We start from the raw sequence: 25,441 nt of genomic DNA on the forward strand, positions 1-25,441 counted from the left end.
TCCAACACACTTCATATTTCAGCTTTTGTTTTAACTGTTGTCATAGAGATGATTGCTGCGAGAAGAGCTTATTTTCTTTCCTTTTTTTCTGGTTAAGGACTATAGATGGTGAGGTCACCGTTGGAAATGAATGAAACAGATTGAGAGACATTGATAAGTGAAAGGACACACAGTTCTGTTTAACCACTCTTTCCCTGTCAGCCTTACCTCAGCTGCATGAGTAGGCTTTTGCTTATTATTTATCTGCTATATGGACTGAATTGAATGGAACCTGTTCCGAGCAAAGGTAGAGGATGTAACTGATATTTGCAGCATTACATGGTGACATGCTGTTCTGGTTTACATCTACAGATTTATATTACTTTACATGAGTATAGTTGGATTTACTATATATCCAAATCCAGCTTGAAATATATAATAGGTGATAATATAGTTTATGTTTTGTAACAATATAAACAATCATTCAGCTGAAATTTGTTATATACCATATCTGTACATGAGTGTATGTGGGCAAAGTTGAATATAGTAGCTGTAGGTTGGGGTTATTAATTTATGCAGTGATATTGAAGATTATTATACCTGTAAGGTTTTGTTCAATAAAATGGGTTTACTGAACTGTTTTTCTATAAAAGGAAAATCCCTCTCATGTAATATACAGTCACCAAAAAACAGTTTCCAAAAAAACAAAATCACAAATGTTTGCTAAAAGGTGCCCTAGAACCCTTTTTCACAAGATGTAATATAAGTCTAAGGTGTCCCCTGAATGTGTCTGTGAAGTTTCAGCTCAAAATACCCCATAGATTTTTTATTATTCAATTTTTTAACTGCCTATTTTGGGGCATAATTAAAAATGCGCCGATTCAGAGCGCGTCCCCTTTAAATGCTCGTGCTCTCCGCCCCCCAAGCTGGCAACTCTATAATAGATTGCATAAACAAAGTTCACACAGCTAATATAACCCTCAAAATGAATCTTTTCAAAATGTTCGTCATGCATGCATCAGATCATGTAAGTATGGTATTTATTTGGATGTTTACATTTCTGAATGAGTTTCATAATATTTTTAACCACATTTAACAGTACATTAGCAACATGCTAACAAAACATTTAGAAAGACAATTTACAAATATCACTAAAAATATCATATCATGGATCATGTCAGTTATTATTGCTCCATCTGCCATTTTTCACTATTGTCCTTGCTTGCTTACCTGCATAAAGTCTGTTGATCCAGCTGTGCTGCTCCAGACATTAATATGGCTTGTCTAATGCCTTGAACATGGGCTGGCATATGCAAGAGTTGGGGGCGTACATATTAATGATCCCGACTGTTGCGTCACAGTTGGTGTTATGTTGAGATTCGCCTGTTTTTCAGAGGTCTTTTGCACAAATCAAATTTACATAAGAAGGAGGAAACAATGGTTTTTGAGACTCACTGTATGTCATTTCCATGCACTGAAATCTAATTATTTAACTATGCCGAGGTAAATTCAATTTTCAACTCTAGGACAACTTTAATAAGGCATCTTACAAAATATTAATAGAAAACTTAATTTAGACCTCTAAATTATATTGAACAGAATTTAGACATTAAAAAGAAAAAGTGGGGATGGTGAGTGAAAGAAAAAAAACAGAGTAAAACTAACATGGGAGGAGCTTTGGACATAAAATCCCTTAATCTCACTATCACATACTGACAATACTAAATTCCCTTCAGTGCACACCGTATAATTCATGAGAAGTCATAATGCAAGTCATAATAAGGCCTTTGTTTGACTATGATGATCAGCAGAGTCTATAAATCTGTTCCAATGACAATGATTTGACCACATAATAAATCAACCAAGGTGAATTGTGAAAACTGAGCTCTACATCTCTGTTAAATAATTGCGTGCCATGTACCGCTGGCTCCAGCCAAAAGGTTTCTGCCAGTAATGCTGCTGCTGTCATTGTGAGTCCTGTCACAAGTTCTGCTGCATGCCTCTCTTCACCAGAGGAACTGACTGTCAGTGTTACAGTGTTATAGTATCCTGATGCCATGGTTACTCTGGGTACACACTACTCCAAAACAGCCACCTGGCTTTCAGAAGTACAGTGTCTGAGAATGTGCAATTGGCTTTTTTTAGAGAGGCATTTTTAAAACATTTTAAATGCTTGTAAAAAATATAATATACCTATGAAAAATCTTTAAAAGCAGAATAAGTAGCCATTTTTATAGTAGTTTGACATTAAATAGATGTAGGAGCAGAACATGATATTGAGCTTCAAGCAGGAGAGGAAGGAGAGTCTGAATGATTTTATACAGCTGGTTCAGGAACAGGATCTATCTTGCCGGTGTTATTTTCTAACCAAAACAATAGTCCCATTCTCAAGGCAAGGAAATCACAAGCATATCTGCCAATGATATCATACTTCAGCTGTTGGTAAATAAACTTAAGTGGTTAACCACACTCTTATTCAGTGGATGTCATGAATTCTATTACATGTCTCCAAGCAGCTAGATTTTGATAAAAAAAAAAAAAAAAATCTCAATTTGAAGTAGGCTATAAAGAAAGATTTTTCTCCAACTCCATGTGTGACCATTAGCTAAAATTCTATTCACCTATGTTACGGCCTTGACAACTTTCTGACCTGGCAGAGAAAAGTAGTAGTGTTCTCAACTGATAAGCCTATGAACATGTAGTGTTAAAATATACCAGGAGCTACAGCAGGTGTTTGGGACATGATTGTGTGCAGGTCCTGTTGAGGTCTATGCTACATATAGAATGCTCTTTCTCAATACAATTTTACACAATTACACAGCCTCTAAGTAGTGTAGTTTGATTTTAATTCTGGATATTTGGATCTTTTTTTTTATCTTGTCTCAAGAAAGTCTGCCATCATCTTGTCATGTATTTGTGTTACCCAATATTGCTATATCACTAGAAGAAAAGATTCTTAATTTTGATCAATTTTTATTAATTAACAGCTCGTAAACATTGAAATGAAATAACCTGTATGAAAGTATTATGCAATAATGTAAGACATTTTTCTTTATATAGATCTTTTTTTGGCATAAAAGTATTCTTTAAAATCAAGCCAAGAATATACAGAACCCCAATGAATCCCGCTCCCAGCATGGCGGCTTTGGATTTACTCTGTATGGACATGTGCATACATAAATTGTGGAGCCTTAAAAATAAATGTCCTCTTGAAAAAAAATTATATTATGGATTCAGGACAACAATCATGCGAGGCTACATGTGCAGATTTTACTGAGCAGTAGAAATTGAGGTAAAAAAGGTAAAAGGTTCAGGAATAATGATAACTGTGGCTATGTTCAGAATGGCATACTATCGTACTATTAGTACTAATTCTGCAGTATATAGATGGAACACCATTTGCAAATTTTCCACATGCCTGAAATATCCAGATAATCTACGAAATGTGCAATACATGCAGGGCACTGTGTGTGGAACACACCGTGGGATACAGTAGCTACACATTTGACTTCTTGACCTTCCAGAAACTATTCAACTATTATTTTTAACATCTCGATCATACTTCTATTTCACGTTTTAAACTGGATTCAGTAAAACATAGCCTGAGTCTGAGAGTCATTACCTGTTTATCATCTTCATCAAAGAATGAGTGTGACTAGATTTATACCCTTTTATTAATCCTAATATTGCAGGGGTCTTTTGCAGTGTAAATGTTTATTACAAGATATTTTGAGTCAGGCAGCACTCTGACATAGCGCAATTATGCTTTAAGCTTGAGTCCCATCTTGTGGACCTTTCTACTATCCTATCCAAATGTTTTGAGTCAAATTTTACGAAAATACAATCACCAAATTGTTAAATTTGATATAACATGTAAATAAATGAAATTAACAGATGATATTAAAAATCATTGATAACTCTAAACAAAAAGTGTCTAGGAAAACAGTTAAAGAGAAACTGATTTTATTTGTTTTAAATAAATAAAAAAAATAAAAAAATCATATTGCTTCCCCATCACACCATCACTCAGCCACTCCCTCTATCCAAAACATCATGTACCAAGAATGTTTCCATTCACAGATTGAACATTAATGTGTAAATGGGTTGTTTGAGCAGCATTTGAGATGGAGGGAGTGGATTACACTCATGAGGGCTGACATCATGTGACATGATGTTCATTTAGAAAGTGACAAAAGTACTCGAGTAAGTACTAAAGGTGTAATAACAGAAAACATTAATGACATTAGATTTAAATACCACTAGAAGTACACTAGGTAGTACATAACTCAAGTTCACTCAAACACAACTGGATCGGATTCAAACAACCAGACATATAAAACGCTTATAAAAACAATAAAAAGGAAATGCAACAGTTAACAACAACAATAATAATTTAAAAATTAGGTAACTTAAATGTACAATAATGTACACAGGCAAAAAAATGAAAGTCAGTGGTCACGTGCATTTCATCATAGAAAACTAAAACTTTGGCATTTTACATATATAAATAAATAGTTTAAAATGGCAGCACTGCATTAAGTATTTAAAAAACATATTTGTGCAATGCTACAGCAAAGTTGTAGTGAACTGTACTGGAATTAATGAAAGGCTAAATAGATGTATATAGTGTCTTGGTTTCCTTAAAAGATTCATTAAGTTGAGGGCCCAAGTCCAAGGCTTCAATCCATAAACAACTTTTACCATAATTTCATGAATAAATATTTATATAAGTGATTTTGATCTAAGACTGGACCTTATAACCCACAGTCAAATATGTCTATTTGCAACTTTATGCAATATGAGGTGTTTAGAATGACCAAATGACAACCAGCATTAGATGTTTTGTCCAGCAAAAGGTCAGACAACAAAAACCACATTGCTGACATTCAGTGGTGTTTGCATAGGTTGCATCAGGTTCTGAGTGCTACATCAGTTTTTATGTGATTGCACCAAAGCAGCTTGTTTTTTTAATAGAAAAACAAGACCGACCAAGTGCCAATGAGTAGTGATGCGTCTCTGTAATGTAATCTCTACACCATTGGGGTTCCTAATCTGGAGTTGAGCTTTGTGCCCTCCATATTTCTCTTTTTACCTGTCTGTTTGCGTTTCGCCACACGGGGACTTTCTTCTTTGATAATGCCCTCTTGGGGCATGGCAGGTTCCCCGCTTTCTCGACTCACGAACATAGATGGATTATGGGACACCATCTCAAAGCTCTGCTCTGCAGCTTTATGAACGGCCGCTTTCCTCTTGGTCCTGGGCTGAGGGGAGGGTAAAGCTTGTCCAGCTGCTGAGGAAGGCAAAGCACACTGGAGAGAAGAGGAATAGGTGGTGGCAGAAACAGCAGCAGCAGTAGTAGCACAGGTGGGGGTCGGAGCTCCAGCCAGGGCAGCGCTGCCAAGCCGTGCCATTGCTACAGGGATCTCCTCCAGAGATTCTGCAGAGTCAGAATGATACTCAGCAGGGGGGCCGGCGGCTTGAACAGGTGCAAGAGGTGGGAGGGAGGCCCGCAAGGGAAATGCTGGGAAGGGTAAGCGTTGACCAAGAGAGGAGGACACAGTGGCAGCAGCTACTGAGGACTCTATTTGTGTAAAGCACAGACACAGATCACAAAGGTAACTACTCACACACTGTTTCACCAATATTAAGACCACTGAAAAACACCATATAGATTTTTTTAAGTATGAAAAAGTAGCATTTGCTACAATTATTACCTAATCTACAGGTCTTCAACCCTGCTCCTAGAGGCCCATCTCACTGCAAAGTTTATATCAGCCCTGCTTCAGTTTGTGATTTTCAAACAATCTTGTAGAGCTTATTAGCTGCTTCAGATGTGTTTGATTAGGGTTGGTGCTAAACTCTGCAGGACAGGGGCCTCCAGGAGCAGGGCTGAAGCCCTCTGACCTAATCTATTCAATTAATGGCCATTTTAACAAGATTATAATGGGAAACTACATGCTACACTAAAGGATTAAACCTGTGTAAATAAAAACAGCTTATTTATGGAAGCCCATTTCCACCACATAAGGAAAAAAATCATAAATAATGACATAAAATGAATTTGTGAGATAAAGTCAATTATGATATAAATCCTGATGATTAAAAGGTGCAATGTGTAAATTTTAGTGCCATCTAGCAATGAGATTGCGAACTGCAACCAATGGCGCTCAGCCCTGCCTTTCTCAGAAGCTACGGTGGCCATCTGTCCGACACAAGACAAAGATGCAGAGTAGCCAGTGAAGCAATGAAGTTTCTTCTTACTTCTAACAAAGAACAGTCTGTTTCTAATAAACCAGATGACTACTACTACTAATTTGTGTGTATTCAACGTAGTGACGATGCAAGCTGCCTCTAAAAGCATGGACGATTTAGAAGAACAACAACACAGTGATGAAACGTGCTCTGTAGAGCAGTTTGTCCGTTTAGGGCTGCTGTAGAAACATGCCTGCGCATGATGGCGACTTAACATGTAAGGGGACCCGCGGTGTATGTAGATAGAAATGGTTCATTCTAAGGTAATAAAAACATAACGGTTCATTATGAAAGGTGTTTATACACCACTGAAAACATAGTTATATATATTATATTAGTTGGTACGTCATATATTTGACACAAGTCAAAGCTGTCTGTTTGTGTCATAATTCTTATTTTTTTCTTATGTGGCAGAAATAGGCTTCAATAAACACTATATCAAACATTTGAATAAGGCACACAGGCAGTTAAGACCACAGAACAATTCAAACACTGTAAATACAAGTGAACAATGCACTGGAAGATAAATAAAGTTATACATCAGGTGAAGACAACTATTAACAGGTTTCAACTTTTATATTATAGTTTTATCTTCTTAGTACAATACTCCAGCCTAAAGCAAACAGGGTGTTGTTCAGTGATGCAGATCTTTAATATTATATAATAGCAACGTCTTCCATAACTTACAAGTCTCCTAATCTAGTGACGCACTGTTAGGATTAGTCAAGATCCTATCTTAGTTTTGATGTTCAATATGTGATATGCTGCTAATATGTTGCAGCACTTTATATAATGTTAATATATAAATTACTATAAAATGTTAATATATAAAACATATCCTTTAATAATTGCATAATAAACATAAGTGAATAAACGTATAATATTAATGTTATATACCAGGCTAAACTTTCCCAAACCTTTACCACTTACTTTCACTATTTCTTACTCTCATCTCTGTTCTGACCTGTACTCCTCTGATCTTGGTATCACATATTACACTTCTCATGTCCTCCTTTGACTTTTTTTAAAAAACATAAAAATATCATACCGACCCCAATCTTTTGAAAGGTAGTGTAAATCAATGAGATATTATAGTCATCAGCTGATTGTGTATGTTTGTCTTACCCTGCTCAGCAGACTTTGGCATGCCTCTGTTGGTGCTGGTGTCAATGGACCTGTCACTGTTTACCTCAGCTGCAAGTTTGCGCACTTTCCTCTTTTTTTTCTATGGAAATAAATGAAATTGTTTTAGTACATATTGGGGCAGAAGAATGTTACAACTTCAGTAGAGTGTACAGGACATTGGTTGTGTAATTAGACCCTGAAATTAATATAAAAATTGATTTTGTGTGCCTGGTCATTGTGGCGTGTCACACCTGTGTGGGTTTGTGAGGGTGAGGTGATGCTTTGTGCTCGGTTAAGACAGCAGGGAGGAGCTCTTCTTCACCCATGTGCTCAGACGAGGCCCTGATCCGGCCGTTGCCGTAATGCCTGCACAAATGACAAAAGAACATTTCTACAGTGACTTTTTTTTTTTTTTTACTTCAAATGTAATACCACAGACAATAGCCCCTTTCACACAGCAATCCAGATAAAATTACTGTAAAATTACCAGAATGACTTTACCAGTAAATACACAAATATGCTGTTCACACAAGAAACAGTGTTATGGCTTTTTACCGAGACCATTTACACAGCATCAGCATCAAAATACCGGTAAATTCTAAGATGTCAGTGCACCATTCATTTGCCTACATGAGTAAAAAGCATTTTAGTTTCAATAATATTCGACAACACTTTTATTTTGACAACATTTTTCATGTCTGAGTGACAGGCATAAGGGGATGATCAAACAGAATACGTTTTTGTTCTTAAAAACACAAGATGTGCATAATAGTTTCCAACTGCCGAGCCGCAGTGTTAATGAATGAAAAAAGAAGGCAGGTTGAAAAAGCTGTGAAACGTGGTGCAACGGTCAAAGATGTCCATCCATCTAGCTCATATTTACATAGAAAAACTATTAAAAGCAGCAGAGCTTAGTGTAAACATCACAGAGTATTCACATCTTTCTTGCGTCATTCAGATTTCTTACGTCAGGGCGTTCTGACTTCGTATGTGCTCATACCGGTAATCTTTATTCTGTGTTCACACACAGCATCATACCGGTTATTTACCAGTATTGTTACAACTTCCCTTACTGGTAAATTGTCAGAACCGATTTACCGATATTTTTGAAAAGGGTCTCTTGATCAGTAATTTACCAGTAAAAACCATATGTGAGAAAGGGGCTAATGTGTCCACTGTTCCCTATGATCATGTGTTATTATTTCTAAAAGTGGAAAGAGCCAAGAGCCAAATGACAAAATGCAATGACAAACTGTTTCCAAATTCTATGGAATCACTGATCACTCAGCACGGCTGTCGCCCTGTAAGATCACAGTTCTGTTTTGCCACATGCAATCACATATCCACACTTTTCTTTCGCTCTATGTCATTGCTACCTCTTCCAGACACTCCAGCTAACAAGGTTTGCATCAGAATAGGTGTAACTTCATGGCTCAAGAGCACCATTTAATGTCCAACAGTAATATTTTACATTATTTACAGTTACAGCAGACTGACTAACAACAACTGTTAGTGAATAGAGATTACCATTTAACTGTGAAGCCTTTAATGTATAATAACCTAAGGGTTTAAAATGTCATGGGAAACAACTTTGCCACTATGACAACAATGTCAATGCTTGTTTTGTAATAAGCATTATGAAATACCGTTAATGGTGACTGCTTCTTATTATGCAATATGACACATGAGTAAAACAGACCCAAGTAACTGGGCCAGTTAGGAGCCTGAGAAGTTTAATATCTAACAAACACTCAGTTCACAGGGCTTTCTCAATTAAGCAAAAAGCTTATCAAAATAAGGATTATTGAATAAAGCATTCAGATGTATAAGGAACCTATGGATTAGTCCATCCAGATATAAAGAACAAATAAGCAAAACTTCTTTAATCTACAACTGATCCTCTAGCTCACATTTTAACTGCTCCACAAAAGCATTAATATCCTTCATTCCTTTCCAGCTGAGTTCTCAGAGGACTGACATGATAGCATAATTGGCCAATAAAATAAATGAGATTATTTCTATTTTCACTGTTAAAGGAATCAATCATCCCCCTAAGCCACTATTAGAACAAAAAGTGCAGAGTAACGTCGATTTGGCTGACTGTAGACATTAATGCGGGCAATGCTAAAGGGGATAGAAAGCCAAGTCTTGTGTGAACAGGAGACTGTTTTTCTATTCAATTATTTCTTCACGGTGTTTAGTAAGTCAGTGGCATTTACTCACTTGCTTCAACAATGAGCTGTCTGGCCACATTTTAACACTTGTCTCATAAAATACACGTTGGTTCAAAAGTTTGGAAGTTCTTTTTTGAAAGAAGTCTCTTATGCTCACCAAGGCTGTATTTATTTGTTCAAATACAGTAAAAAATAAATGAAATAAAAAAATTACCCCAAACTTTTAAAAGGTAGGGTACGTAACATTAGCTCTTGAGTCACTGGCCATGTCATTAGTATTATTTTAATGTACCATTAAATGCAATTAATGTAAAGCATCACAGTCTCACCACCCGAAGTATTTTACAAAGATAGATTATTAGGTTAAACTTTTAGGTTATTATTTTTAAGCATGTAATCACATTTTATTAATCTAGCTGGAAAAACTTACGCTGTTCCTTCTTGGGAACACATGGCGGTTGGATTCTCTACCTCCATCTCAGGGTTGGTGTAGCCGAGTGTCCCACTATAACCGACCTGCTGCTGCAGCAGCAAAACAATGATGGAAATAAAATCATGGTGAGAGAAAACAGGCATATCAGAGACAGAGATACATTACTAATCACTATTGCTTTGAAAAGGAGTAGTTGTCCCACATGAAACATTAGTTACTACACAAAAAAAAAAAAAAAAAAAAAATCATCATATGATTAAGATGTAATTTAGCATCGACATTCAAGATGCACAACCTTGAGGAGAAAAAAAGATGAACACCATATCTATATTTGCTCATACTAGCTGAATCTAAAGCCTCATTTTTTTTTTATCATCATAGCAACACAACCTCTCAACCAATAAACTCACAACAATAGTTACATTTGCATAAGCGTTGATACGGATGATTTTTTTTTTTCCTTTTCATTTTGAGGAGTGTAGAATCTAAGAGTATGTGCGTGCAAGTTTGTGTGTCTTATGGGTGTGGGACAACGATGGCACATCTGTGCTTGTGTATGTGGCCCAACACAACAATTTACATAAGGAGCAAAAAGCAAACAGTTCTTAAGGAACAGTGAAGTCACATGCACACTTCATTTAAAGGGTTAGTTCACCCAAAATGAAAATTCTGTCATTAAATACTCACCCTCGTGTCGTTCCACACCCATAGGACCTTAGTTCATCTTTGGAACCAAATTAAGATATTTTGATGAAATCCGAGAGGTATATGACTCCTCAGTAGACAGAGATTTAACTTTCAAGTTCCAGAAAGGTACTAAAGACATTGTTAAAATAGTTTTATTTTAATTTTATGAAGCGACGAGAATACTTTTTGTGCCAAAAAAAGGAAAAAAAAAGAAAAAAAAGAAACAAAAATAATGACTTTATTCAACAATATCTTCTCTTCCGTGTCATTCTCCTGCACTGTTTACGTCCAACGCTTCCAGGTTGTACATCAGAACGGCCCAGTATTGGCCAACGCTGTTCACGTGAGCAGCACGTGATGCTGATGCAGGAGCCGGCCAATAATGACTTGCCGTTCTGACGTAGAACCTGGAAGCGGTGAATGTAAAACAGTGTAAGCTAATGACACAGAAGAGATGATATTGTTGAATAAAGTCATCATTTTTGTTGAAGATCTTACGGGTGTGGAAACACATGAGGGTGAGTAATTAATGACAGAAATTTCATTTTTGGGTGAATAAACCCTTTAAGGCTGAGGTCAGCTTACATAACCCTTCCGGAAAGCACACGCTACAATATTGTAAAAATTATCACAATTAATTAAGCCCCTGGAGCAGTACATAAATTCCATAATGGGGAAAATTGAGTTGTACTGTCAAAGAGCAACGTTACTGTAATGCCTGCTTATAGCATTGTATTTAAAAGTGCAGTGCCAATGTCTATCAAGGCAGGATCACACTGTGCTCAGAATACACATCATGTGCTCTGTGGCAGGAAGTGAACTCATGGTCTGTGCTCATTTCCTATAGTTTAGTGTGAGCTCAATGTGCCGCCCCTGTGCGGATTTGGCAGTAGCATGTTGGAGTAGTTTTCCTGGGAATGTGTTAATTGCTCTGAGAAGCAACTGTGCAGATGATTTCGTCCCCACACTAGGTTGTTTTAACAACCTGGTTGTTACAACAATTAGGTTGCCATGAGCTATCCACCCTGATGATTACATATGTGGGCAACACAGCTCTGTTTTCAGTATTCAAATTCAGTACACAAGCCTACAAGGGAATCTGATAGATTTGTGAACAGATACTTCAAAAACTCAAAAAACTAAACCACTATGGAATGTTGTTTAGGAAGTGTGGAGCTGTGGCAATACATTCAGTACAGTTCAAAAGTTTGGGGTCAGTAAGATTTTTAATGATTTAGAAAGTCTTATTAAGACTTCTAAAGACTTAGAAAGTCTTTAGAAGTCTTATTCTCACCTTTATTTGATCAAAAATTATAAGAAAAACACATTACTATTGCTCTGTTTTCTATTTTAATATATTTTTAAATCCACATAGTGAACTACTATTATAGTAGTATGTTGATTTAGTGCTCAAAAACTTTTCTTATTATTATCATCATCATTGTTGAAAACCGTTGTGCCGTTTAATATTTTTGTTGAAACTGCGATGCATTTTTTCAGGATTCCTTTTTTCATTCTCAGGAATGTGGGTGGAAACAAATATTAATTTATCACATTTTTTACTTTTACACAAAAAGAAATTGTGTAGACACTGTGCATCAAAATGTAAAATCACCGCTGTGCAGCGTAAAGTACCTTGATAAGATTCATCTTGGGAATCCCAGATTCATTTTCTGGAGGAGGCTTTCTAGAATCTCTGGCCTCTTGCCGATGCCGCTGTCGCACAATATACTCATATGTGCTAAGTCTGTTCCACACTGAAGAAGAGAATGAGATGGAGAGAATGAGACAGAGAATCTGACACAAAATGTCAACTGCCATATCACCCATACACATCACATTTATTTTATCGTTCAGAATAGGAACCATATCTACATATTATACATATAATTAGGCAAAACCTGAAATCTACTAAGCGTAGATGTGGATGTTTATTTCTTATTTGATCTCAAAAATAGGTTTGAAAGAAAGATATGAACCAAGTTCTACTGCCACTGGATTTCCTAAGAATGCCCCCTTGTGGCACACAGTGAGATGTCATTTTTTAAATTTTTAAATTTTTTATTTTTTTTACATTTATGTTTCTTCTATTGTTAATTTGATTCGGTTCAGCCAGAAGCATCTCTACTGCAAGCAGACAAACCCACAGAGGAAAATGTTTAATTATAATAACAATCAGAGCAACAAGACATCAAATAACCTTAGAACCAAAGACTGATTACCGGTTGACTGTTTGTCGGTGAGGCTTCAGAAAATTAACTGATCTTGCCTGTGGTGTTTTGTTGTTATGGTTACCAAGGCCGGCTCTAAGCCACACAGATCTGCCTGAGATGAAGGTAGGCAGTGAGTGACCAAAACAGTTTAGTGGTAATCAAACTGCGGTCTCTATACGCAGAAGAATTAAGATTTCATCTGAGCTTCCTGTTTATTCCAGACATCAAGGAAATACACCCTCACCTCTTGGCACAGTTCAAAAGGAGCAGGTAGTTAATATTTAGTTGCAGTAAACAACGCTTTAAAGATACATTTGTAACGACATATGCAAATATATATTTCTTTTCAGTTGTGCTGCATTGACTTTTAATGCATTCAGTTCAGTTAAGAATGTGAGTGCACTATAAGCCTAGTAGCAGTTTCATTTTCATTTAACCTTTATTTAAGCAGGCAAGTCATTAAGAACAGAAATTTAATCTTTGGTTAGTATTGAAGGCAGAAGTGAGCATTGCTGGGGAGTGTTCTCTCACACTACTGTTCAAAAGTTTGGAGTTCGTAAGATTTGTGTTTAGAGAAATGAATACTCTATTCAGCAAGGATGAATTGGATTATTGATCAAAAGTGACAGTAATGACTTTTACATTGTTACAAAAAAAATCTATTTCAAAATGAATGTTGGTCTTGAGTATTCTATTCATCAAAGAATTCTGTATCATACTTTCCACAAAAATATTAAACAGCACAACTATTTTCAACATTGATAATTATAAGAAATGTTCAATGAGCACAAAATTGGGATATTACAATTATTTTTGAATGATCTTGTATCACCCTAAGATTGGAATAATGGATCATGAAAATTGAGCTTTGCCAACACAGGAATAAATGACTTTTTAAAGCATATAAAATTAGAAAACATGTTATTTTAAATTGCAATGGTGAACGTAACAGCTTTCTTTCAAAAACATACATGAGTGTACTCACTGAGGTATATGTGGAAGCAGAGTAAGTGGCCCAGCAAAAGTGCAGACAGTAGGCCCAGAGCAATGGTGACTCCTGCTAGAGCGGGAATAGCTGGACCTGCTGTGGTAATTGGAGCCACTGGCAGGAACACAAACCACATCACAGATTCATTCCTTACTGCAGACAGGAAGACAAAGAGAATTAAAGAGGATGAGAGCCTTGAAACACGGACAGAAATATCACATGTACTGTATTATATGTTGTCGTGTGTAAAAGGACCAACTTCAGTACATTCAAAACACACAAAAAACACCTCTTACCCTGTTGAAAATGCTTGTCAGATCGAAGCTTTGATGGGTCCAAAAAGAACTCTATAAAAACATAACTAGCCATAACTACAACCAAAACAATCCCCAGGAGAGCAGAAATCACACTATTGAGAAAAAGCCTGTCACAAATAGAAAAAGATAGAAAGAGAAATAATTAAAAACTCATTGATTTTCAGGGCTTCAAAGAGATTTTTTTTAGACTAAATGCTATTTTATGTATGTGTATAAAGGTGAATTTGTGGATGTCATGCTGCTTGTACATAATGTTACATAAGTTATGTCATAAGTACTTTATTCACACTGACTGCACATATATTCATATTTTAATTTAATGAAAAGACATGTGCTACACTACAAGGTAAAGAAACACATGACTGATTCATTGGTAAGCATCCCAAAGGTCTGCCAGTGAAAATAAAACTTACAAACGAAAAGAGTGTTTGTATGTGATGCTAAGCAACAGCACTTGATCTCATGATTGCTTTATGACTTCCATTTGAGAAAACATTACATATGTCATAAAATCAAATGAAATGTGTCATGTCAGCATACTGGATATGGTGAAATACACAATAAAATGCTATATCTGAATGTTACATCTTTTTTTCTGAATAGTTTGACACAGGATCTACCTTGAAGACCCACACAGTTAAAATATCTATCCATGGAAACAGCAGAACGTTGAAAACAAACAAGAGGAAGAGGACGTGAAAACGACTCACCAGTAGTTTCTGCTGCCCACACAATTGTTCAGCCATCGACAGTGGTGGTCAAAGCTTGCCACACACTTATTACACGCACTACAGTGTTTTGATTTAGGGCCCCTGGAAAGTACAAATGTACAGGTTGTGGGACAGAATAGAAGAGCTGCTTGAAAATTCATTTTTAGGTAGAGCACTGGGCAGAACAGATATCGAATCCAGTGAAATTTGCAAACGCTATGTCAGGATCCACCAAAGAGCATTACTTCAGGAGATGATAAAGAACAATGTAAACTCAGAAAATCACTTGAAAACAACCATTACTCAGTCTGTCAGATGCAAAGTAGTTATCTGTCAGTTAGCGTCAAGTTGCAGATGAAACTGCAGCTGTCAAATTAATGACAGTATATGTGCAGTCTTTCAGCATTAGAAAGTGCCGCAATCAGTAGTTTAGTAATTTCCAATTTAAAACTTACAAGACGACAATAATTGTAATTTTCAGTCTTGTTCTTATATTGCTATTGCAGCCATATTAATAAAGAAATAAGGTTGAATAAAAGCATGACAAGAGAGAAATAGACAGCAGCATGTCTGTACTTACACATCTACTTCACAGAGGTAGCAGTGACAGTTCTCGATGACGTGTGCGTGTTTGGTGCGGTCAAACACCGGCATGGGTCCCTTATAACTTTTAGCTCGGACATTATAATCTGCAGGGTCGATGGAGACGGCCATCAGGTGCATGAAAAGGTGACAGACAAATGTAATTGCTGTACACTGAGCTCTGAGTTAAAGACTGATAACTTGAGCAGACTGGCTGTATGTAATTCACACAGAGCTGTACAAGGTTCCAACTTCCAAGGGAGGGTACAGATAAACGGACCTGTACAATAATAACAACATGCAGCTTCTTTGCAGGCCACATGACAAACTCTAAAACAAGGATACAATATATCCGGCTGGGATCCAGTGTGTGGGGAGCAGAGGCACAAATACGCCAAAGCCAGTAACAGCAAAGTAGAGATAAAGCAGCCAGGCCAGGAGCTGGAAAGGGTGCGGGGGCCAGCTCCAACCATTGGTCCGAGAGCATAGGGGCACATCAGCTCTCCTGGGTCCCCCCTCGCTCACTGGGGCTGTGCGGTTGGAGTTCTTACTGCAGACATCCATGAGAGGGGATCCTCCTTCTGTCACTCCTGCCATTAAAATATTGCAGTAGGTTTTACGTTTAAAGTCACCATGAAATCAAAATGGACAATTCTTAATTTTTATTGAATATTGCAGCATTTATTATGATTTTCCATGCACATCATCATCTTTTTTCTTTTTTTTTAATTTATGTGCCCTAGTAATCTTTAATCAAAATAACTTCCCCTCCTACTTGAAGCAACATTTCTTCTCTTATCTGATGACGCGTTTACTGGCGTGAGAGCGGGAAAACCTGTCACTCAGATGAGATTGCAGCAATAGCAAACCACAACCATGCAAATTTGCAATGGACAAAATCAAATCCCACCTTACATTTTTTCTCGTTCAAGAAGCCATTTAATTTGGCTTATCGTCACAATAGGGAGGAAAAGATTACCACAACTTGAGTTTAGTGGAGTGTTCCTTTAAAGGTGCAGTGTGTACATTTTAGTGGCATCTAGTGGTGAGGTTGCAAATTGCAATTTAGAGAAGTTACGGTGGCCAACACAGGACAAAGATGTCATCTTCTGAGACAGCAGAGAGAAGCCAGTCAAGCAAACGTGCTCTGTAGAGCAGTTTGTCCATTTAGTGCTACATGTTAAATGGCGACTTAACATGTAGGGGGACCCGTGGTGTTATGTAGATAGATATAGCTCATTCCAAAGTAATAAAAATATAACGGTTCACTATGTAAGGTCTTTATACAACACTGAAAATATATGTATATTATATTGCATAATTTCTGTCAATAGAGCCTCCTAAAATTTACACATTGCACCTTTAAAAGGGATGGTTCGCCCAAAAATGAAAATTCTTTCATCATTTACATCCTAAAGTCATACCAAGCCTGTATTGCTCCCTTTTTTTTAAACATAAGAGGATATTTTGAGAAATGGTGAAGTGGGGGTTTTTTTGTCCATACAACTAAGTCAAAGATAATCAAAACTGTTTGGTTACCAACATTCTTCAAAATATCTTCTTTTATGTTGCACAGAAGAAAGTAAGTCATACAGATTTTAAACAACATGAGGGTGAGAACATGATGACAGAATTTTCATTTTTGGGGATGAACTATCCCTTTAAAATTATATCAAAAACTCTGGATCATCATGCACCATTCCAAATTTTGCTATATATCCTTATCATTGTTAACATGTATTCATTACTTCAGTGTTCATTGTTTCTGCCTTAAATTAATACATTGCTTAAGTTAATACATTGTTAGCTAACTGTGTGATTTGTATGTACATTTCTGAAATTACATAATGTAGACACAGTCACCTCTGATAACAGATTACTCTAAATTGTAATGTTGACATGCATTTTCTGGAAAGCTGCTTTGATACCATATGTATTGTGTAAAGCGCTATACAAATAAATGTGAAAAAAAAGTGAACAATGTTTAAGACACTAATCACAATTTTGTATTTCTAAATTATTTCATCCAGAATGAAATAAAAATTTGATAGCTACACCACTTGTCATTTTAGAGACATTCAAACAAAGTTTTTGTAGAAATTTGTTTAAACAATTGTATTTTTTTTTTTTTCTTCAAAATGTTTGACACCACATGAGTGCAAAAATTATATTTCTAGAAGTGTGTTTTAAACTAGTTTCCTTTTTATTAACTCTGATATTCTTATAGGTCATTGACCTATTATAGATCATGAAACAATGCACTATAAACCATGAAACTCACCTGCTCAGTTACTGATGACAGGACTCTGGGCTGCTCCGCCATATCTGAATCAGCCAACATTACCTGCACTGTTTTTTCTTTACACGAAAACTACCACTAACGTGACACATCTTTGAGCTTTACTCATCCACAGCACCGTCGGCTAGCTCTAGCTTTACTCATTTACCGTATCTATAGCCTGAAAGCGGAGCGGGCATCTCAGTAACCCAAATCTCTCACCACGTTCTCATGCTATGGGTAAACTAATCCCGTCTAGATAGTAATTAACTTGCAATAGTGCACCAAACCAATAAGATACTTGAAACTGACCTAATATTAACCGCTTGTTGTGCGTGGAGAACACGACTAACTGTACCGTTAACTAATCATTTTGCAAACAAATCACATTTTACAGTAACGCGCACATCTCGATCAATATCCAAAGCGTTTCATCAAACTAATCTATCCAGGCTGCTTAAAAGACTACACACATACCAACAAGTAAAGGTTTTATAATAGAGCAGAGACACTGAATCCAATATTGTCGGCATATAATGACAATTTGTGTACTAATAGCTGCCCGACGCACCTAACGTTACATCCGGGAAAACAGCTATACTTCTATTTCAAATTAAAAGTCTTTACCAATAAATACGAATGTAAATATAATTTACTTGTAAAATACTCTTATGATTATAAATTGATATTTTTATTTATAAAATGAACTCTAAGAGAGAGGCAAATACTAAGCTTATTTTTTTTTAGTTATTTCGTTGAATGCAGATACTTTGTGCTGATATATTTGTTTCTGTTTTACAGCATCACAAGCTTTTCAGTGTTGCGCTATAGGCAGTTTTACACTAGATGGCAGCATAAAATATTTTAAAACTATATGAAAACCGTTAAGCACATGCAATTTTTTGTATATTTTCACAAGTATTTTTTGTTACCATTATTATCTTATGGCTAGTTTATGCAAACTGAAAATTCTTTCGTCATTTACCCTCGTGGCATTCCAAACATGTAGGCTATTCTTTCTTGTGTCTAATATTATTATTATCTTTAAAAAGAAGTGTTCCACAGAAGAAAGAACATCACGCAGTTTTTGCATGATTTATTTATTTATTTAAATATTATTATTTCCTGGAGAAGCTACACACTGTAATTGTTAGTGCCACTCACACAAACATCTAGATATAGCCTACTGGACATCAAATTTTCACTCCAAATTGTTGTATGAAAAAAATAAGTGTCTGCCATTTCATTCATAACAGTTACATTCATGACAAATGTCCAAAGATATTCCACATAAAAATGTTTCTAGGCTTGTTCTAACACCCAGAAGTTAGTCTGACAACCTTATTGTTGCCACATGTCAAGAAAATCAAACAATTCTGTTCATTGATGCTTTAAAGATATTATAAAGGATTCATTACCATTTTATCTGCTATATGAACTGAAGCGTCTTGTAGGTGCACTTAGTATTTGTTTTAGTCGTTATATAAGCATTATTTAAAAAAAAAAAAAAAAAAAAAAACATTCCTGTGTGGCATATGAACATCTCCTTCCAGAACACAGAGACAGAGAAAATCTCATCTCTTAAGTCTTTTGTCCTAAACAATATCCTAACAAAAATCACTATGGTTACTTAACAGATATGATTCTTGAGTAAGAATCAAGATTATCTCTATAGTAAGGCCACAGATTGAGAACATGTTATTGTTTGTATGCATGGTTTGTGGTGATAAAGTTTGTTCTTCTTTGAATGTGTGAACTGAACCAAAGAGGTATGTTTTTTTGTGTCTTAGCTGCCACAAAGCATAACATATTTTAACATCTGCATGCCAGCTGGCTTTCCAGCATTGAATCTGAATTAGACGGTTTGATTTAAATTTCCTTAACAGTTGATTTTACAGTACATAGATAGACAGAAAACAGTAATAGAATGTAATTTTCCAGTAATCTCTGGTGGCATGTGTTTTCAGTCACCATTATTTCTCTGCACTCCAGGGCAGGCTGTGCTTTAAGTGATGAGGCCTGATGAAGACCACTCATATTCTCAAGTGGCTCAGAATTATTCAGTGGATGAGTGGAAACAATCCATTAGAAACCCATCATTCATAACTAGCCCGCTATGGATCCCCAGTATCCAAAAGTCTTATTTCTCCTTTGTGTGAAATACCATACTGTGTGCAAAGACTGACCAATAAACCCCCCCTCCCAGCATCTGCGCGGGCCCCACAAGGGTTGTAACTCAGAAAAGAACTCAAGTGCTGTCTGTTCTCTGCTTTGGTAGGGAGGGTGCGGGGAATGCGACACCAAATTGGATATACCAATGATGTCCAGCTTGACCTGTGGTGGGATGGCTCCTGTAAGGGAATGAGCACATCTGGAGCTCTGGAACATTCTAGCTAACCAATTAAATTCCTCAAGGAACATTTTTGGTGTGTCTGCATTCAATGCAATGAGTCTACTGCATTATTTAGTGATGCACCTGTTCTAACCCCGATGGTCCCCCAGAGGGTGTCAAATGAGGTGAGACTGAAGGGGTAATGCCATTCTGAGAATGTCTATAAACTAGCTATGATATATTACGTAATATTGGAATGCTGCAAGGATCATGCTCCATAATAATTTGAACTTCCTCTGCAGGATCTGCTGAACAATGAGCTCTATTTCTATCCCAGTTCACCATTCAAGAGGACGTGCACGTCACAAGGTTTAGCTTTAGTTTTGGCTGAGCATGGAGCTGATGTGGCCCAGGCAGTAAAAGCTAAACAATGTTTGGGCGGTCTCTTTCTTGGCAATAATGTGAGTCCGTAATAGAGAATAAAGCAGAGGTCACTGAGTTTAGCTGGGGTGGGGATGACCCACACACACACTCTCCCACATATAAAACTTAAATATCTGAGCTTTGACTTCCATCAGTAGTCCTTTGGAGAAAGGGATCCCTTAAACTTCTGTAGTCCAACTAACAAGCCTTAAGTCTCATTCACAATAAAAAACGATAACTATAAAAACAATAACTAAGATAGCGATACCCTTAAGATGATAACATTCTGTTTGTTGTATCCATTTAAAGGGTTAGTTTACCCAAAAATGAAAATAATTTCATTTATTACTCAGCCTCAAGTCGTTCCACCCGTAAGACCTTCGTTCATCTTCGGAACACAAATTAAGATATTGTTGATGAAATCCGTTGGCTCAGTGAGGCCTCCATTGAGAGCAAAGCCATTCAAACTCTCAAGGTACAAAAAGGTACTAAAAACATATTTGAAACAGTTCATGTGAGTTCAGTGGTTCAATCTTAATATAATATAGTGACAAGAATACTTTTTGTGTGCCAAAAAAAACCCCAAAATAACGACTTTTCAACAATATCTTGTGATGGGCGTTTTCTGCGCCTGGACATGCTGGTTTATCCTGGTTAAATATAGTGTATAGGTATAGTGCTCTAACTGGTGGACCAGCATAGTCATGCTGTTCTTAAGCAAAACTGAGCTGGTGTAGCTGGTCCACCACAGCACTCCCGCTTCACTTGCCGGTGACCAGCAACCAGCATACCTGGTCCCAGCATGCAAAATATACCTTATACCAATCTTTCATTTGAAGGCCATGTTACTAGCATCTGTAAAACCACATTCTTCCATCTTAAAAATATATCTAAACTACGACATATGCTCTCAATGAAAAATGCAGAACAGTTAGTTCATGCGTTCATGACCTCAAGGCTAGATTACTGTAACGCTCTACTGGGTGGTTGTTCTGCTCGCCTGATAAATAAACTACAGCTTGTACAAAATGCAGCAGTTAGAGTTCTTACTAGAACTAGGAAGTATGACCATATTAGCCGAGTTCTGTCAACACTGCATTGACTCACATTAAACATCAAACAGATTTTAAAATCTTGCTAATCACCTACAAAGCACTAAATGGGTTTAGTTCCCCAGTACCTGAGCAAGCTATTAAAGTATTATAGTCCTTCACGTCTATTGCGATCTCAGAATTCAGGCCAGCTGATAATACCTAGAATATCAAAATCAACAGGTGGTAGATCCTTATCCTATTTGGCACCTAAACTCTGGAACAATCTTCCTAGCATTGTTCGGGAAGCAGACACACTCTGTCAGTTTAAATCTAGACTAAAAACGCATCTCTTTAACCTGGCATACACATAACACATTATCAATTTATATTTTCAAATCCGTTAAAGGATTATTAGGCTGCATAAATTAGGTCAGCCGGAACCGGGAACACTTCCTATAACACCAGATGTACTCGTTACATCAGAAGAAGAATGGCATCTATGCTAATATTAGTCTTTCTGTTTATCCAGGCCATATCCAGGTGAGACCAAGGACCTGCACCTTGACATGACCACAATGCAGCCCTGAAGTATCAGAAGATATTGAGTCAACTCATCCACTGTGATGGCCTCATCAACACAACAACCAGTGGCACAGATCCTCAACAAACCGTCCATACCGGCATGATGAATACGATCCTCATCTGGATGGAACTGAAATAAATACTTTGAATGTTGCGATCCAATCGGACTTATGGTAGCAACCTGACTCGTAACAAAGCACTGTTCGCCAGAGGAGAACTGGCCCCCCCGACTATAAGCCTGGTTTCTCCCAAGGTTTTTCAGCAATGCTGGATTTTTCAGCAGAGTAGAATCAGAACGAGTATTAAAACTTTATAGTTATCGTCCTTGGGGTGAACGCCCCTTTACACACTGTGCAAAGACTTGCACCTGTGTTAAACAGCAACAAAGACCATTTGTTCACTTGAATGTCTGGTATCATTGCCCTTTTCAAATAAGGTAACACTGTTAAGAATTAATTCATTATGCCCTGGCACATACATTTCTTGGCTTAGGTTGAGATTTGACCTGACAAGAACTGTACAGACCGAAGAAAGCACTGTAGTCTTTGAGAGGCCCAGGCCAAGTGGAAGAGAGTGAAGAGTGGAAAGAGAATCTGGCAGTAACAACAAACACACACACACATGAACCCTGTGCTCTGGCTTTGGCACACTACATCCCTTGCCTGATATAAAATTAGAATCAGGAAGCAGAACAAAACGTGAAGTGCTCTGCACAAGTTTCTCAGAAATTGAATTTGACAGACAGGTTTATGGTCTTGTTAATCAAAAGAAAAGGGGACCCCTGAATTCTGATTGACTGCATTTGGCCTGTAACCACACACCATGCAAATTTACTCAGCTCATTGACAGAGTGGCTTGAGGGCCGTCTTTTTAAGCATTTAGTCTGCCTCACTGCTCATGACACATGGTCTTTTTCAATTCACATGATGGTTTACGTAATTGCATTTTCTTCTCTGTGCAGTGCTGTTTTTAGGGAGTGTAAATTATATCATCATAATACAAAACAAGAGAATGAAATAAAGGTACATACCAGAACATTTTTTTGAAACCCTAGTGAAAAACTAATCTATACCAAAATGTAATTAAAATGCATTAATTCATACTAAGTATACTACAAATCCACCAGTCATAAAGGTCATTTATACATCATAATATAAATAAGATTTTGAATAAATAAGCTTTCCATTGATGTATGATTTGTTAGGAATGTTTGGCTGAGATACATCTACTTGAAAATCTGGAATTGGGGGTGCAAAAGAATTAAAATATTGAGAAAATCGCTTTAAAGTTGTCCAAATGAAGTCCTTAGCAAAGCATATCCACTCACACAAATACATTTTTGACAGTAGGAAATTTATAAAATATCTTCATGGAACATGATCTTTACTTAATATCCTAATGATTTTTGGCATTAAAAAAAATTTAAAAATCAATCATTTTGACCCATACAATGCTTTAACCTCATGCACAAGCAGATCTGTTTCTTCGCTAGAGAAGCATTCAGTTCTTCCACTTGCAAATTCTGCTATGTAATATAGCGAATCTGTCGTGGCGTGAGTGCAACTGGCTTTTAAAGGGAATGGGAGATGAGACTCTGATTGGTTCATTGAACATTATGCTCCAAAACACACCTATTACTCATTAAGAGAATAGGGACAACCTTTTTGGACCATGTGCTGGGCGCTTCAACCATTTTTCCCATCCTTAAACTAGCAAAAGTGGATTCGGACAAGCCCTAAGCACACTTGTGCCGTGCACAAGACCATAAACTTAAATCATTACAATAGGGCCCAATATGTTTTAATACCACTATTAATAAGGATAGTATGATCACTGTATAGCATCAGTATTTAAATGCAAGATATTTAAAGTTTACCTAAAGTATACTTGCAATAGTTCCATTTTAGCACAATCAAATATACTTGCGTATATCTTTAGCTTGACCTCAGCACTACTTCTGGACAACTAAAGTGCATCAGTGTGTATTTTACAAACTCTAAATTTATTGTTTTATTAGTACTTATGTATATTTAAATGTCTGAAACCTAAAAAAAAACCATTATGTTGTTGAAAACACTGCATAGTTGTGATAAATGACAAGTTCTACTGAGCACGTCTGTCTCTGGCTCAGCACCAGCCAAAGCACAAAAGCAGAGTTTGAATCTGACTGTTATGTGACGTCACTAAACATTCTAAATTTCATATGCGGGGCCGTACTGCGCAAAAGGTTAATAGAGATGGGCACTAAAATCCCTGGTTTAATCTAATTACACATGATTTTTGGTCTATTTGCCTTACTCAGTTCTGAAGCACCTTATATCTCTATATACACTATATTGCCAAAAGTTTTGGGATGCCTGCCTTTACGCGCACATGAACTTTAATGACATCCCATTCTTAATCTGTAGGGTTTAATATGAAGTTGGCCCACCCTTTGCTGCTATTACAGCTTCAACTCTTCTGGGAAAGCTTTCCACAAGGTTTAGGAGTGTGTTTATGGGAATTTTTTACCATTCTTCTAGAAACATATTTGTGAGATCAGGCAGTGATGTTGGATGAGAAGGCCTGGCTTGCAGTCTCCGCTCTAATTCATCCCAAAGGTGTTCTATCGGGTAGAGGTCAGGACTCTGTGTAGGCCAGTCAAGTTCCTCCACACCAAACTCGCTCATCTGTGTCTTTATGGACCTTGCTTTGTGCACTGGTGCACAGTCATGTTGGAACAGAAAGGGGACATCCCCAAACTGTTCCCACAAAGTTGGGAGCATGAAATTGTCCAAAATGTCTTGGTATGCTGAAGCATTAAGAGTTCCTTTCACTGGAAATAAGGGGCCAAGCCCAACCCCTGAAAAACAACCCAACACCATAATTCCCCCTCCACTAAACTTTACACTTGGCACAATGCAGTCAGGCAAGTACCGTTCTCCTGGCAACAGCCAAACCCAGATTCGTCCATCAGATTGCCAGACAGAGAAGCATGATTCGTTCACTCCAGAGAACACGTCTCCAGTGGCGGCGTGCTTTACATTTACATTTACATTTACATTTATGCATTTGGCAGACGCTTTTATCCAAAGCGACTTACATTGCATTATACTATACATTTGTATCCGAGTATGTGCAATCCCTGGGATCGAACCCATGACCTTGGCATTGCTAGTGCCACGCTCTAACCACTGAGCTACAGGAAAGGCTCACACCAGTGGTTCCCAACCACATTCCTGGAGTACCCCCAACACTGCACATTTTCCATGTCTCCTTTGTCTGACACACCCATTTCTGGTCTTGGAGTCTCTGCTAATGAATTGATGACTTGATTCAGGTGTGCTTGATCA

General features: G+C 37.1%; 1 protein-coding gene across 2 annotated transcripts; it reads right to left on the reverse strand.

The window, feature by feature from the left end:
• Positions 1–2,974: 2,974 nt before the first annotated feature.
• On the reverse strand, positions 2,975–18,318 carry zdhhc1 (zinc finger DHHC-type containing 1). 2 transcript variants are annotated; one of them, XM_067402314.1, is made up of 11 exons: positions 17,742–18,318; positions 15,806–16,050; positions 15,459–15,634; positions 14,879–14,980; positions 14,148–14,275; positions 13,849–14,004; positions 12,286–12,407; positions 9,961–10,049; positions 7,608–7,722; positions 7,357–7,456; positions 2,975–5,560 (listed from the first exon to the last, which is right to left on the reverse strand). In XM_067402314.1, the coding sequence occupies exons 2-11, from the start codon at positions 16,022–16,024 to the stop codon at positions 5,010–5,012; spliced, it is 1,758 nt and encodes a 585-aa protein (XP_067258415.1). In that variant the 5' UTR covers positions 16,025–16,050; positions 17,742–18,318; the 3' UTR covers positions 2,975–5,009. The 2 variants fall into 2 exon arrangements, with proteins under 2 accessions (XP_067258415.1, XP_067258414.1); XM_067402313.1 differs by having other exon boundaries at positions 9,961–10,052.
• Between the last annotated feature and the right edge of the window lie 7,123 nt (positions 18,319–25,441).

Source organism: Chanodichthys erythropterus, chromosome 11 (genome assembly GCF_024489055.1).
Source record: "Chanodichthys erythropterus isolate Z2021 chromosome 11, ASM2448905v1, whole genome shotgun sequence".
Taxonomy (NCBI): Eukaryota; Metazoa; Chordata; class Actinopteri; order Cypriniformes; family Xenocyprididae; genus Chanodichthys; species Chanodichthys erythropterus.

Coding starts and splice junctions, on each gene's coding strand:
- zdhhc1 (XM_067402313.1), bottom strand. CDS start 16,024: ATGGATGTCTGCAGTAAGAACTCCAACCGCACAGCCCCAGTGAGCGAG. Junction 15,635..15,805: donor GGATCCCAGCCGGATATATT/GTATCCTTGTTT, acceptor CTCAGAGCTCAG/TGTACAGCAATTACATTTGT. Junction 7,723..9,960: donor TGTTCCCAAGAAGGAACAGC/GTAAGTTTTTCC, acceptor TCATTTGTGCAG/GCATTACGGCAACGGCCGGA.